General features: G+C 31.3%; 1 protein-coding gene across 1 annotated transcript in view; it reads right to left on the bottom strand.

The window, feature by feature from the left end:
• Positions 1 to 1,252: 1,252 nt before the first annotated feature.
• The window catches only part of LOC148276406 (limbic system-associated membrane protein-like), a 119,404-nt gene continuing 103,377 nt past the window's right edge, over positions 1,253 to 17,279 (bottom strand). Inside the window, exons 7-8 of the mRNA XM_088234310.1 lie at positions 3,512 to 3,725; positions 1,253 to 2,319 (exon numbers count right to left, since the gene is read on the bottom strand). Coding sequence (XP_088090436.1) covers positions 2,198 to 2,319; positions 3,512 to 3,725 — 336 coding nt within the window. The 3' untranslated portion in view covers positions 1,253 to 2,197. The remainder of the gene's footprint in view (positions 2,320 to 3,511; positions 3,726 to 17,279) is intronic.

Raw genomic sequence — 17,279 nt, 5'->3', positions numbered from 1 at the left:
TGCTCTCATCTATTATTTCATTCAATTACCTACTATCCAGTTTTACCGTGCAAAAGGTCTCTTGTTCAGTTCTCAACATGCGTTATTTATTGAAAAATGTGTTCTTGCTAGTGTATTTCATACTATCTGGACTGGCACATGAAGCGAAATACTGAAGCGAAAAATTATCAAAATACTAAGAACTTGACAGCAACGCATTGCAAAGGATGAGTAATATTTTGTTTTAACTCTAAAGAGACTGTGGAAAATATTTCCTTATCGCGTGGTGATGTAACACCGTGTTTTTCACAAGCAAAAGAAGGAATATTCGGAATATTAAGAAGAAGGAAAATAATGAAGTTCAGACATTAGAAAAAAAAAACATGGAAACCTATTGTTAAACAGTTTTTTTTCCATAATTTATAAAATTAACTTTTATTTTCTTTGTCTCATTTTTTATTTTATTACTTTTTAATTGTCCTTGTTTTAAAATCACACAAATACAAGCCAACAATTGACCAAATATTTTCTCACAAACACCGGCCATATAACAGTGACTCTGTCTTTCTTGTTACGAGTTCTATCTTCGTGCTTTCTCTTATGCATATTTATTGCAGTATTGGCGTCACATTTATTTTTCGCGTAGCAAGGATAAATATTTTTTCTATAAAAATCCAGCATAGTGATGCAATTTTTTCTTTACAAATCTAGTTTGAATGTATTTTTGAAGATTACATAAAATACAACTTCATTATTTTAAAAAAATAACAGAGATATATCACTCTTGTATCGTATGTAGACTAGTGTGACATCACAGCCATACAAGATTTAAGCTCATTTTTTTCATTATCTTTAATGACACGGTAAGATACAAAATCATTATAAATAGAATATTTCAAAACCAATCAGTCGATTTTATGGTTAAAATCGCTTATGTCTTCCTATTTTATTTTCACATTTCCAACCTCTCTGCAACGCCATATATTATTATAATTTGTTATTTTTTTATTTAATTTGCAATATGTTTTCCTATTTTACTTAAATTAAAAAAAACTTTACTAGATCTCTTTGAAATATAAAAAAAATATTACTTAAGTTTTTTTATAAAAACATTTAAACCTAAAAAAGGGATGGTGTAAGAATATTCTCAAAAATAACAACAGAATAAGTGATAATCATTTATTTATTTCCTTTAATCCATATTATAATTCTTTTTATCAAATAGTATGCACTTAAATGAGTGAAAGTAAGTTAATTTTTATAGTATGTTATTTACACAATAAAATGTTATTTACACTTTTATATACAATTATTGAGATTGTTATTTTTTTATAGGTATGACAAAATTATGTTTAAATATCTTACATATAGGTGAATTTACATAAGATGATTTTACAATCACAAACAAAAAGTTTGTTTTATTAAGATTTAATATAGTCACAAGGTTATTTATTACCTTGGTTCTAATATGGTGCATTAGCACCAAATAAATTTATAAATATTTTGTTATTAATGGGTTTCATAACTGAATGAAACATTTCGTAATCGCAATCAAACATGATAGTTTAGAAACATAAAACTTCTCATTAATTTTAATATCTTGTTTGATTATCTATCCAAATTATTCATTTATATCCAAATTGAATTGAAATTTCTGCGTTACAAACTTTTATTAAAAAAAAACAAAAACACAAAATATTTTTTTCAGTTTAACTTCAAAATAGCTTACATTCATTCAAACCACTTGATTTTCTTTGACATGTTCTTTTACTTCTTTATTCCAAGAACATTTTTTTAAACAGTAATATTAAAAAACAGGTAGAAATATTGTTTGTTTTAGTGTGCACAAGTAAAATCTTAAAAGATCTGATATACACATAATACACATAATAACAAATGATTTATCTGTATACCATGGAAAAAATACCATTTCCAATATAAGCATCGATCTTGTGATTTTCTAATACTAGAATTTTTTTTGGTGACAGTTAAATTAATTTCTTCTCAATAATACGTTTTTATATTATTTTTAAAAATATTTACAAATACTCCATTGGGTTGACGTTGTATTAAATTAAACTAATTTACATTGTTTAAACATGTGCCTTATCTAACCAATTAACATTTATTTATTGTTTGAAAATCAAAAATATTTACAAATTTATTTATATTAATTGATAAAGTGGATATTAATTTAAAAGATGTTTTAGTATTCATGTCACCGTGCAAGTAACGAAAAGATTTCACTCAAAATCACGGCAACGAGACACCAAATACTCTTCTCACTGCTCAAACTCCCCCTAGAACTTTTTCTTCTCGATATGGCCGCCATTTTGTCCCCTGTGATTAGAAAAAAAAGAAAAGTTAGTGACAACCAGCACAAAAGTTTCATCAAAACCTCTTTGTTGCGATGTTCCTCTCCAATGTCAAACGATGATATAAGACGTTTTCTTTCATCACTCTTGCTGAAGCTTTGATGAGTCTACAATAAACCTTAATGCATTGTTATAACACTATATTGTATACATAATGAGTATTTTCATTGTCGATTTATTTTATTTCTTTGCTTTGTCAAGAGGATACATTTTTATCATCAATCAAATAAGCAATGACTGTGTCTCTTATTATGAAACGCGATTCAACGCAATAACATAAACCTAAAAAGTTCTGGTATTGTCACCACGGTACGGTGATGACCTCAGCCTTGCGGCGGTGCGAGATGTAAATACCCGACGCGTTATCGATTCGGGAGGCTTCAATATTACTCGGAAATACGTCTCCCGTTAGGGATGTTACGGAATTACTCGGGCGCTTGTTATTATTAGAACATTTTAATTTAAAAAAAACCACAAAATCGCCCCTGAGTAGCGCTTACTAACGTCACTCAACATGAACATTCTCATTTTCATTGCAATATCTTAACTACGCTATAAATGCTAACGCCAAAGTATTTTCATATGACACGTCTGATTTTAACAAAGCCACTTCGGGTAGATTCCGAAACATCCCGAACGGATCACGCGTCGGAAATTAACGAACATGCGTGGGGAAAGCGGCCGTTCTATTTTTTTATATATTTTTTTTTAAATCATACAAATTTATTTTTATTGTACTCCCAGGAGTTACAGCAAACTCATTTTGGTACAGAATAATATTACAATAAAGGTATGGTAATAATAATAATATTAGTAACTAGTAATAATATGTACATAAAACTGAAATAAGATAGCAAGCAAGTATATAATACAAATAAATTAAAACAATTCATAATAAAAAATAATATTCAACATTTGCATATAGTAAAAAATATACATCCGAGGAAAAAAAGGAACTTAAAACTAAATATCACCTTCCACGTACCTTCTTAAGTAGTATTTTTTTTAATGAATAAAGTCATTGTTGGCGTTCTATAGGACTCCGGTAGCCTGTTGTACTCTACAAGCAAGGTTCAGCAGAGACCGTAGACTATACCTTGTCGTGCGCGATCCAGGTACATGGTACGTGATAGTATCACCGTAGTTACAGTACTTACCTTCGGTAACGAAGACGTAGATGCTGGCCGGATCGGTGTTGCTGGCGCTGCAGGTGTAGTTGCCGGAGTCCGTGTCCCGCGCCCCGCGGATGGTCAGGCGGGACTGGCTCTTGGGTCCCGGCTCCGTCTCCACGGTGATGCCCCCGCGCGCCGTGTCGTAGTTGATCATGCGCTCGTTGTGATACCAGAATACGTACTGCGGCGGTGCGGGACTCTGTCAAAAAACAAGAATATTAATATATATTTTGTAATATAACTCAACGGCCTATTTTATCTCAACCAGCTAAAATAAGTAAATTTTTTTTGCATTTGATGCAAAACAAAATATTGCAATTGTCATTTGCGCACGAATTATGTACAAAATGCTTAAAAAATGACTGATCTGATCAAGAGTCAAATTTACTATCTCGTCGTTCTTATTATGGGTAGCGATTAATTCTCAAAATCGTCAAGTATCGAAATTTTTTAAGGCAAATCATTTATTATGTTATTTTTTACTCTTATTACTTGGAAAAAAAATAATACGCTTGAAGTATTAGAAAAATATTTGACTTTTTAGTCAAGTCAATTTCGTGTAATAGCGAATTCAGATCCAAATAAGGATTTTTCTTTGGCTTGGATCAAACGTGAAGACTGAATAAACTAATAAAAATGAATTTATATTGATATTCCATACCATATCGTGCGTATTCAATGTAAGGAATAAAGAACAGAAAATAAAAGCAGTTTGATTAAATAGGTCTAGAGCGTCTTCTGTTTGGACCCCTTAAGCTCTAAGCACTCTCTTAGATAGCCACTTAAATAAAAAGTAGAAAAATATCTCCCTTTTTTTCTATAAAAAGTCTTAGCGTTGATATTTAGTTTTCCTCGCTTCCTTCTGCTGGCTGCGTTTGTATCCTAAACTCGAGGAAAATGTACTAGTTGCCTAGTATTTACTGTCTTCAGAAGGGAGGTGGCCCCCTAGTGATATATAAATAAAAGACTTCAGCCATAGCTAACGACGCTATAAAAAAGATTTTATTTTCTGTCGTTGATGTATTGGGAAGATTTTATATTCTTCCCAACCTTGAAAACCGCTTGCTTTTTATTTGAAAACAGTATTAGCTTAAGATAACTACCCAATTTTCGGGGTTCCTGGAGCTTCACAAAAAATTGCGATGAAGCAAATTAAATCAATTTTCGGTAATTTTACCAAGAAAAAGGGTCCTCACAAAATTTGATAAATACGAAAACCTAATTCGTAATAAGTATCCAACATAAAGCCCTTTGTCATATTTGTCAACAAAAGCCTTTCTTACTTAATTGGATCTCGTAGATTTGTAATACTTACGAATATTTCGAAAACAAAAATTGAATGCCCTTTAAATTCAAATTTGTTGCAGCAGAGAGGAAAAACATTTTTGAAGGGGGAATATGAAAGTCTAGGCATTTACATGGCTTACAATTTGGATATAGATACTCAAAACATTGTTGAAAAGTTAAATATTTACAAAAGACCTAAGTATATTAAATTTAAAAATATAAAAATAATTGAAGAAACAAATACAAATACACGTAAAAATTTCATTGAACTCATTATCTTTTGGTTTTTCAGTCATGAATTCATTGTTTCTTTGTTTTGTATTAAACAAACTAATTGGAAAAAACAAATAAATATTTCCGTTAATTTTCAGGCAGAATAATTTTGAGTTTCATTAATAAGTTTTAAAATATACGGATTTAAAATCTTGAAATATTGATTTAGAATAGTATGTATATGTAGTATATCACGACAGAATTTGAAAAAATTCTAAAGTTGGATTTATAGAAATTCAAGCATTTAGAGAGATTCACGACTTATCATCGGCTGGTTTGATTAAACAAATTAATTTATGCTTAAAGTAAAATAATCAGAGATCGATCCACATTTTTTTATTTTTTTTATTCCCATAACCTTTGCTTCTGTTTTTCAAAAATCTTTTGCAAGTTTTAGAGATTTAATGGTTTTTCCTTCATTGGGATATATATTTAAGATTTTTTAAAGGATACACACCCCATTTCTGGGTCCGTTCGTATTTTACGCCCTTTTTTATTAATGTTTCCATTATTATTTTACGCGTACCATTGATATGGTATTTGGCGTTTTGTAAGTAGCTTTGATGTTTAGAACTACTTAAGAAATATTTTATGGTTAGTGGTGTTTAGTGAGTATTGATACTGTAAAGATTTCATCAAATTCTTATTTTACTATCACTTTAAAGTGTGCTTAAAAAAATTTAAGACAATTTCCCCATAAATCATTTTTCGTGAAATAATAAACGTGATATTACTTTTTTATCATAAAGTAATATTATTCGTCTGTTTTTAAAGCTAATCGATCATACTAGAAGCTTTAGATATGAAAATTTGATGCCCAATAAGTTTGATTGAAGTCGATCATTGAACCGGACACAAATCGAATATGGGAACAGCGCACCTACATATATAACCGGAAATACTAGTTATTATATCGTTAAATTTGTTCAAACCTAATGGAGGGAAATCGAACATACTTTCATATATCATACCGACATTTATAGAAAAGCGGCAAGCTCGGATAGGTTCCGATACGGTATTTTATTTTTAAGAAAACCTACGGGGGGTTTGCGAAGGGTAAAAGGTTGATTGCTGTTTTGCCAACCTAAGGTCAATTTTTGACAGTTACTAAAAGAACATATAAAATATGTTGTCAATAAGTTTTTCTTATGTTGTGCTTATTATGAATCACTAAGTGCAAATGTTAATTGTTCCATTTTACTCAGTTTGTTTATTTATTTATGGAAGAAAGATAAATAAATTTTATTTTAAAACTAAACAACCTGGATTATAGAGGTTTAAAAATAATAATTGACAATTATTATGGGCATCACAAAGTTGCAGCAAAAGTGGATGATGAATTGAGATTGGATATAGACATATTTCGTGGAGTCCATCTAGGATACATTCTGACTCCTTGCCTTTTTAAAATGTATTTAAAGGCCATTTTTAGAGATGCACAAAGTTAATTAACTGGCAGCATTATAAACAATATCCGATACGCAGATAATACTGTCCTAAGGTTGTTTAGAAAGCCTGCAGCTGTTATTGGATAAAGTACACACGGCTAGTTTGAATAAAGGGCTAGAAATGTATATTTCTAAGCCCATATGTATCTTATTCTTCTTCTTCTGCAGCTTTATTCTCTCCACTGCTGGATAAAGGCCTCTTCCAAACGTCTCAATTCCTTGCTATCATCCGCTTTCATCATCCACGTTTTACCGGCAATAGAGGCAATGTCGTCGATCCATCTTTTCTGTGGCCTTCCAACACTTCTTTTATTTGCCCGCGGTCTCCACTTTATTATTCTGGGTCTCCACCTGCCATCATTTTGTCCCGCCAAGTGTCCTGCCCACTGCCATTTCAATTTTACTGCATGATCCATGATATCAATGACTCCGGTTCAAATCACGAATCAAAAATGTAAGGTTATTTAAAAAAAGGAACAAAATTTCCCGATGACTTGACGACTGACATTTTAAATGAGATGACTCACAAGAAATCGAAGTCAGAATAGAGATAGCCCTAGACTGATTGTTCAGGATGCGTGACCTCCTGCGCAATAGATACTTTAATTTAGACCTCAGAATACGCATTGTGCGATGTTACGTCTTCTCAGTACTTTACTTTATCATTGCGGTGCGGCGTCTAAACGTGGACACACCTAACGTTATAAGAAAAATATCGAAGCCTTTGAAATGTGGGGCTACAGAAGAATATTTAACTTTTCTTGGGTGGACAGAGTCCGAAACGATGACGTTCTTCGAAATGTGAAAAAGAATAATTATGTACTAAAGACCATTCATAAAAGAAAATTTGAGTACTTTGGGCATGTGATGAGAGGCGAAAAATATTACATTTTACAACTGATTATACAGGGAAGAATTGTAGGAAAACGCAGTGCAGGTAGAAAGCGTATCTCTAGTCCAAAGAACTTGCGTGACTGGTTACATTGCAGCACTAGGTTCTTGTTTAGAGCAGCTGCCAATAAAGTGAGAATTGGTGCGATGATTTTCAACCTCTATAGGGGATAGGAAAGTAAAAAAGAACAAATTCAATATTTATGCAAAAACTAAATAAAATACAAAATAATAGGCATTTTAATGTAGGTATGCATGTTTTCTTACTGTTTTACATAAAATACAAAACTTAGTACTGTATTTTACACATGAGGCATTTTTTTTGTGTTTACATAGCAAGTTTTTACCTAAGTAATCGACAAATTTACCTTACATTCATTTTAATTTAAAGTGGTGTGTATAGCAGTGGCAAGCTGTTATTTATTTTCGATGTAATCTTTAACCATGTGAATTTATTTGTACTTACATATAAAGATATAAAACGTAAGAAATATAATAATAAATGACTATATTTTATGTGGTTCTGTGAAAATCAACTCTAACACCAATTATTATTAACCACGCGATAAACGTATCTTTATTCTACACTATTTTCGTACAATACTTACACAAAAGTTTACAAACAAATACCATAATAACATTCAGCAGTAACTATCAACACTGAGCACTCGTCGATTGCTTTTAAAATGGATAATGCCAAAAACGTCCACGGTGATACATAATATGTCATCGGTATCCTATCAAAGAAAAATAGTCCTTCCGAAATAATGTTCGAAATACTAGTTTCCAAATAGAGAATCTTCAAATAATATTTGTAATCTGAAAGCTTACTTAAATAATAAAAAAGCTGACTTGAATTAAAGATGTCAAGTATAGTGTACTTTTTCGTATGGAGTAATATAAGATGAGGGAATCGGCTAGTTTCATTGTTCACTGAGAACGAGCTGGGTGCTGGGCGCACTTCATAGATATTTTTTTGTAGGAAGATATAAACAGCGGTGGTGGTTTAAAAAAAAAAAAACAATTATTTTTATTATGTTAGCATAGACATATTAACGATAAGCCATTATTATCGTCAGTCAAATATAATGGTAAGCTGTATATAATCGCTTATTTTGATGATTCACCCTTGATGACTCGTAGCGTAATAGTAGTATTATATTGATATTGCAAGAATTGTGAAAATGTATTAAGGTTCTTGGAAAGATTTCCTATTTGGGTCACATCCTGCGTGGAGATAAATATAACATCCTCCAACTGATACTTATGGGCAAGATTGAGGGTCAGCGTGGATCTGGCAGAAGTCAAATGTCTTGGATCCGCAATATATAAGACTGGACTAAAATGAAGTGTAAAGAGGAGGTATTTCGGACAGAGAGACGCTTTGTTAGAAGTGATTGCCAATCTGGGTACACTTGATGGGGCACAACAAAAAAAACAAGGAGCAGATGTTGATATTGAAGAAACCCGTTTTTAAAAAGTAAAATAAATACTAATATATTCAAACAGGGATAGAGAACATTTTAGAGAATAAAATATGAAGGTCTAGGCATTTACAGGGCTAATGACCTGTCATTGTCTGGTTTAATTGGCAACCTTATACACTGTGTAACATTTACCACTTTGCCGGCGTTTGAACATTTTATTTTTAAACAATTAAAAAAAAAAAAAAATAATTTACCGTTTATTCCTGACAAAAATAAAATTGTTTTTGCAATGTGCGAATCTGAAAAAAGGCCACATGACTTTTGAAACAGATACGGTAAGTAGGTGGGGCTTTCAATGTTGATTTTAGTGAGGTCAAAGAGCTGAAACTTTTATTGTTGTGAAGAGATTCATCTGAGTTTGTCTACAAACATTTAGACAAACTCCAAAGTGTCCGTGCGGCTCGACTGTGGAATCATCTCCCATCCACCATCAAAGATGTTACTACATTATCTCTGTTTAAATCACGTCTGAAGAAACATCTCCTTTCTCTTTCTTAATCTCTCCTCCTTTCCTTTTCCTCTTTCCGCTTTTTTCCTTTTTCCCATTGAGTAATAGTTTTGATTTAAGGTAATTTACAAACAAATACGTTTATTTCTATTTTAATATATTTTTAACTTTTAAATCTTTTTTTTTCTATTGAATATGTTCTGTAACTTGAATTATAAAAATAAAGCTTTTATTTTATTGGTTGGTTGGAAGAAATTGCCATTTGGAAATAAGCCCGCCAATGTACAAATAACATTATGTACAAACAGTTAAATAAATAAATAAATAAATAATAAAATGAATGCATTTTTCTTGAAAGATTTATATTATTAATATAAATTTGCATACGGCTGTGCATTTAATTTGCTTGTGTATTTTAAATGTTTACATTTATTTGTAAACACAGTATTAAATCCGAAAAATTTCATAAAACCAACGCAGTATTTACTTTACACTCATTGACTTTTTTTGAAATTTCTCTGGCCGCATTTCGTCCACCTCGAAGCACACACAGGGGATGTCCTTATAGCTTACTCGGGGTGGAAGCGAATGACATATCAGATCACGTTCTCCGGTTCATCTGTATGCGGGCGGCAGTATGGGCGGCAGTTTGGGCGGCAGTTTAAGCGGCAGTTCGGTTCGGCCCGCCCCTGCAGCGATCGGCAAAAGTGCAAACTGAACGGCTTCCAATCACAACACCTGTTAGAGTAGACTTTATAAGAAATTAAGGTGCTGATAATTGATGTACTATCTATATATATAAATGAATCGCCGTGTTGTGTCTCGCAAAACTTGAAAATGGCTTGACAGATTTACGTGCGGTTTTTTGCAATTTTTTTTAATTGACGTATTCAAGGTTTAAAAATAATAACATCTTAACTATATTGAGTAGAAAAAAAGTTAGAAGGACATGTGTTTTTATCGATTTTCCGGGGTTGCATTCGTCTAAAATGCATATTTTGAAAAATTTGGAGGATGTTGGTTTTTTCATGGAGGGTTCAGGGTAAATTGCACTCTAAATTTTCTTCATTAACACGTATTCCCGTATTTTCTCCCTGGATTATGACACCAGAGCATTGATTTTTGCACAATTTCGATTTGAGCACGAATAAGACTCTGGGCCAATCACATGAAGAGATGAAACGAAAAACTAACCTTTATTACATATATATAAATAGCTGAAAAGAGAAAGCTAAGTTACAATTTTCTTTTCTCATATTCTACAGCTAAGGCACAGCAACGCAGATAAAAATATTCAATTTAGCAAGGTGTTTTCTCGGTAAATGCATATTTTATAGACTATTTTTATTTACTCCCCTAATAATTCATATCAGACAAAGCCTCAACGAAGCGTGACCGGGTTCAGCTAGTATATAATAAAAGTGATGAGACCTTTTTTGTTTTTTTACACGGCACAAATTAATACCATTTTGTAGACAAAAAAATTTACAAATGAAACATTTTAACAATGTTCTGATAAACAACCACAACTATGAGTTTTTTCATGTATTATAAATGAGAAAATGCTTTATTTCGTTTATATTTCTCTTTTATGTACGATGTATGTTTTAGTTTCAAGTCAAATTAAACACCATTTGGATTCTTAAACTTTTAATTTAAAATAAAGTTAATACATGATTTGGCTAGCATCTGTTATGTTTTTCTAGGCCGTATTGTAGTTGTGGAATAAGCAAATTAATTGTTTATATTTTTAAAACAGTAACATGGAAATCTTCGTTTTCGTTTTCACTTTAAGCACTGTGTTAAATGCATTATTTAACCTACGCCTACGTTGTTAAACATCAACATTTAACTCTTATAAGTCGTATTTGACAAGAAGCAAATTTTCCGTGTATGTGGGCACCGCCAAGGAGACTCATTTTCTCAGATGCGGTGTGCAGTATGTGGTGGGTAAGCTTTTATAAGTCCTCTAAATATCATAAATATAATGATAAAAAAATATTATTTATCTTTATGAAATCAATATTTTGTAGCGTAAAAAAAAAACAATATTTTTTTACTGCCCCTACTTGTAGAAAGCAAGGGAGAAGATGTAAAATGAAATATATTTTTCAATAATGAAAATGAAACCCTTCGTAGCAACATAAGCTGAACTCCACGTTCGCTCCTAGGTGGAGCATGTGGATGTCACCAGATGATTTTAGGAGACCCTATCGCCAGCTAGCACTCTAGCTTTCTCCCGCGTCAATCCCGCGTCTCTTTGTTCCACCAAGCAAAGCCGAAAGTCCTCATCGACGACCTTCCAGTAAGGAGGAGGCCGTAGGTGTAAAGAAAGGGTAACTTTAGGCATGCGCAGCACGTGTCCAAGAAAAGCTACACTCCTTATCTAGGTGTAATTTAGTCTTTATATTATCTTTTTTTTTTCTTCTAGAAACAATGCCAACCCATGTAATAAATTAATATAAATATATATACATAAATCAGTGATATATAAACATTTTGTTGGTATATTATAATATTTCCATTATAAAATACACATTTTACAAAAAAAAAAAAACATGTCCTTAACTCTTTCAGGCCAAGAGCCCTATGTTAAGTTAGAAACCAACATATGTAATAGAAAGTGGAAGCATGCACATTATTAAACATTTTCAAATTTAAAAAAAAATATTTTAAACATAAGCACAAGTATATTGTTATGTGTTCTTTGGCATGTATTACTCCAGTGAGGTCACATTATTTTATTATTTATTATTACTTTTGATGTGAAGAAAATTAATAAATCAAATTAAATGCAATATTTCAATACACGTCTGGACAACACGCTTTATAGTATATCTATCTATGGAATATCTCGCAGAAGTCTCCTGCAATGGTCTTTTTCTCAGGACAAAATCCAAATATCTAAACTTCTCCTAAAAATGACTTTCGTTTTTCAGAACTTAATATGTTTATGCAGGACATTAAACACTCTTGGGGCCACAAAAGCGAAATTTCTCTAAGCAAAAGTCGTACGTGTTTTAAGTATGAAATAGTTCAAATAACAGGTAACCTCGTACGAGCATTCCTCTGGGATATCAACTTACAATTATAGTATCATGTAATTATATAAAATTTTAATGTAATTTAATAATCAGTGTCCATTATAATCATTATTAAATAATTGACTTGGTACCTTTAATTAAATGTTTATTGCATTCTGGGAAGTGGTTACAAACAAAAAGCAGTCAATCGCATCTGATTTAGGATTCACGTCTTCATTGAAACTCTCCCATGTGCATAGCTTCATTGATTCTCAATTACTAGATCTTCTGTAATACCAGGGTGCTCTGTGTTCCGTGTCAATTAACAACAAGTCAAATATCGCTGCAGTACTGCAGGGGAGCGATATACCAATGGCTTCTAGCAAGGATTTCAATTGAAGGATTAATGACACAATAATCAAGTCACTTGATCTTAAATGGAGGCGAGAGTGAATGCATTCAAAGTTACTTTGATTCCATGAGCGAATGAAATAAATTTCATTAATAACCTTAATTAACTCAATTTATTTTTTTAAAAACATTCAAGTCATTAGCTAGACGTTTTTAAATTATGACGCAATGAGAAAGTAAATATTTAATTGGTCTCTTTGATTGAGAATATTGTCGATGTGTTTGTGAATTCAATATATTTTAATAACCTATTTTATATGATTAAATATACTGGATTGCAAAGTATCCGCTTTATAAGTAGCAAAAAATTTAGATCATTTATTAGGAAAACATAATGCATATACTTTTTAATAATATTTGCACAAAGTATAAAACTCATTTAGGGACAAACATACAACAAAATTATTTAATTTCGGATTTAAACGAAGATAGTCATCTTTATTTATTTATTTATTTTTACATGAACGGCATAAATTGCCTATAACATATATTGAACATAAATATGAAAAAAAAAGTTACATGTATAAATACATAACAAAAAATTATAAAATTGCAAAACTATAACAATAGTAACAAGAAGGTTAATACACATAAGCAACCAAAAATATTAACAAAATAAATACATAAATATGAAAAAACAAAAAAAGGAAAAACATTTTCAAATATAAAGAAAAGTTTAAGAATAATATTGCGAGAGAAAAAAAATTTGACTCGTTTAATAACTATCAAGTCAAGAACCAAATATATCAGCTTTGTCCTCATACTAATCGCCATATCTTCGAAGCCTGGGGATAGGCGACTAAGACTCGTTCTAAAGATGCCTTCTTAGGCAAAAGCGCTCGTTGGTCAAAATGAAATAAAAGTGAAACTTTACCACGAAGTTTTATTGATAATTTTATCTAAATCATTAACTTTGGAGTTTTATTAAAAAATATCTACAAAAAACATCAATACAACTAAAAAGATTGTCAAATTGAATTATTGATATTGGAACTCACAGACAAAAGAAATTTGATTCAAATTTGCGTTTGGGTTTCAATTTATATATTATATTCGTGAGGTAACTTTTCTAAGAATCCTCAAGATAAATATACTTAATGAAAAAGTAAATAAGATGAAATGTTATCATTTGAAACTAACTCAATTATTGAAAACTATTGTGAGGTTCAGGTGCTCCAGAAAATTTAATTTAAAAAAAGCATTTAATTGTGTAACGAAGTTTCTCAAAAATATATTTAAAAAATTGACTACTTTGAACTACGTCTCAATTTCTTCTGAACCAGCCAATGATAGAGTTTTGTGATAGATTTTTGGTTTCCAGGAAGTCAACTCACCGATTAACAGAACTTACTGACGAGGACGGACGAGGCGGAGTAATTTCAAAATAACGAACCTTTAAAAATTCATAGCGCCAATAAAAATAAAAATAAAAATATTAAAAAACTAAATTTTTGGCTGAATGTTAATAGTCCATAGTAAATTTATTTTCAGACAACTACGAAATTTCCTTATTTCTTCAATCAATTATTTAATAGGATATTGTCTGAATTAATGACACTGTTTTGGAATTAGAATAAAGTATATATAATATAACAAAATAAGCCACGCTGGTATAACATTTAGTGGTGTTTAATAATATAGTTAATTGAATAGAAATTTATTTCAGACAGCAAATCACAATAATGCGCCGTTCGTAAATGAAAGGAAAACTTAAATGAGCGATAAAAATATATTTATAATACCGTAAAATACCTCTAGAAAAAGCCCGTCTACTTTTTGATATCTGGTGCTACTTGCAAATCGCTTTTTGTCAGTTAAAATGCTGTGCTGAAAAATCCTTTACACGCGCTGATGTGATACCTCTAGCAAAAGACATACACAAAGAAAAAGCATAATTTATTTATGGGTTAATTTATGCATAAATTTTAATGATTCTAATTTAAAGAGTTCAGTTATATTCAATTGCTTAATTTGTTCAAAGAGTTCTCTTGTTGTGTTGAATAGGTAATAGGATTAGAAATAAATATATTATATCAACCATGTCAGAAATTGAGCCCGAGACCTCTTGCATGGTAGGCAAACGCGCTGACCATTTCACCACGAGGCCGACAGAGATATGCTGAGTATTTTATCTTATGTAGACTCATGTTACATCATAGCTATTTAAGAGTTATATAAGCAATATACATGAAACAATTTATTCGATACTAATTTATTTCAAACCCGATAAGGGAAATGGGAGCAATATTTTAGAAAAGTAATTAACAAAGATCGCGATAATTACTTACGGCTAATTAAGAAAAACGTTAAAAGCGTGATTTACCACCCTCTCGGGGTTATATTTCTATACGGTGTAATAAAATATAATGTAATACGTCACACATGATTAGTTGCTCAACCTTTGTATTTAAGTTTTCTTGTTAGCTTTCCCACATCCAGCCGTCCCTTGAGCCCAAAATGAAGGGCCTAAAGACGTAAAGCGCTCTTATTTTCGAGGTAATGGGTAATTTTAAGGCCCTAGTAACTCAAAGGATCCTTAAGACGGCTTTACATTTCCCCCCGTATTATTTGGTCGTAAATTATTCATATTCATTACGCAATTGTTTTTTTTTTATATTACCCTCGATCAAAATTATTAATATTGTAATTTTACTAAACAGAACCCACAGGAAAGGTAACAAATCTATTTTATCCATATATTTACTATGCCTTTGGTTTCAGGAAACTGCAGCGTGTAGGATACAAACATACACAAATCCTTACGGGACATAATGGGTTTATGGGCTACCTGCACACATTAAAAATATCTGAAACGAATACCAGCCCATGCAATGATCTTACTCCCTAAGATGTCGCCCATTTTTTGCAGAATGTTGCTCAATGCAGAAGTTTAAATGAGGATTTACACGATGTATATATAGTGATTAGTCATAAGGACTTGTCAAGGGAGGTAACATTATACATGATAAACACAGAACAGGCAATAAAAGGTATAATTGATGGCAGGACACCAAATGCCGAACATTTTTCAAGTAGGTCGGAAGATCCGTTTACGAATAACAATAGTCCGCTTTCTCCTCACGGGTTTTCCGTGGTTTCCTCGTCACTAGAGCAAATGCGGAGAAGCTTCTAAATAGGATACTTGTTATTTTTCGTCTCTACATCTTCTTTTTATTTTTTCTATTTCTAAATCTCTTATTTTATTAATGTTATTAAATATTTGTATATAACCACTAACCGACTTTTCTATGTCTACCGGTTTCGAGACATCCCCGTTTTTTCGTCAGGACACCAATTAAACCAACATGCAAAACAACATGCAAAACTCACCATACACCTTTTAGTATAATTGCACAAAAATATGAAACCGAATCTAAAAATTTATATGTCACTGTTTTTAATATACACCTACACCATAGCTTTCATAATGTATTCCAGATTTAGAATACCTACACACACAATACCTACATTCCATGCTTATGTGGGATTTTTTGGTTTAATAAATAAAATGAAATATGTATGAAAAACTGTACTTAAAAATATTTCTTGAAACTGACAAATAAATTCAAATATTTTTTTTAATTATTGAGGATGCATTGCATGAATACTACGACATCGATTTCTGTGGAGACAGGTAACTCTAGCGTTACGAAATATTCCCAAAGTTTGATTGAATTACAGTTAAAATTGAATTACTTAGAACCGATTTTGATGCATAACGAGTATTAAATAACTTATTTTATCTGGGATAATGAAAGGATTTTTCCATAAAATGTTTGTAACAGGCGCAAGGAGTATAACAGAAAATACATTTCCACGAGCCTATGAGTAAGTTTCTACAGTTATTTCTCATGGGATTATTTAATATATATTTGAGATTTTAATCACTGTATATCTTAGATATTAACCAAACTCTGCGTGACGAATAAAAAGCTACATCATCAGTAATTTATCTTCTATTGGAATGATGTGAGGTGATTTTTCTAATATATGTCCCTCAATAAATAAAGCATTAACTTTGTGGTCAAACATTTGAATAAACGTTAGTTAATATTTGTACATAACCACATACCAACCTTTCTACTACCAGTCTGCCAGTTTTGAGACAATCCCGTATCTTTGTCAGGACACTAATTACACTAACATTTATTGTGGGATTTTCGTTGAATTGAACCCATGTAAAAACACTTCATACTAATAACTTGATCATTTTATCTTTCAACATTTTTTTTTGAGTTAGTCCAAATTTTTGTAGACAAAGACTGGATTCAACTCCCTGAGGAACTGTTTATATTAACATTTTACAAAAGAGATATTACAACATGAAGAAGTATAGAAATTGAAAAAATAACACTTTCAGGCATTGCCTAGTATGTAGATGAAATAATTCAATTATATGAATCTCACCTGCATAAATAAAAGTTTCAACTCTTTAACTTCACAAACATCAACAGATTAAAGAATTGAAGGAATATAGATGTTCAA

The sequence above is a fragment of the Micrasema longulum genome, unplaced genomic scaffold, assembly GCF_059751315.1.
Source record: "Micrasema longulum isolate JH-2025_06_02 unplaced genomic scaffold, ASM5975131v1 h1tg001224l, whole genome shotgun sequence".
NCBI lineage: Eukaryota > Metazoa > Arthropoda > Insecta > Trichoptera > Brachycentridae > Micrasema > Micrasema longulum.
The sequence above is the reverse complement of the archived record's forward strand: the minus strand, read 5'-3'. Positions and strand labels throughout refer to the sequence as shown.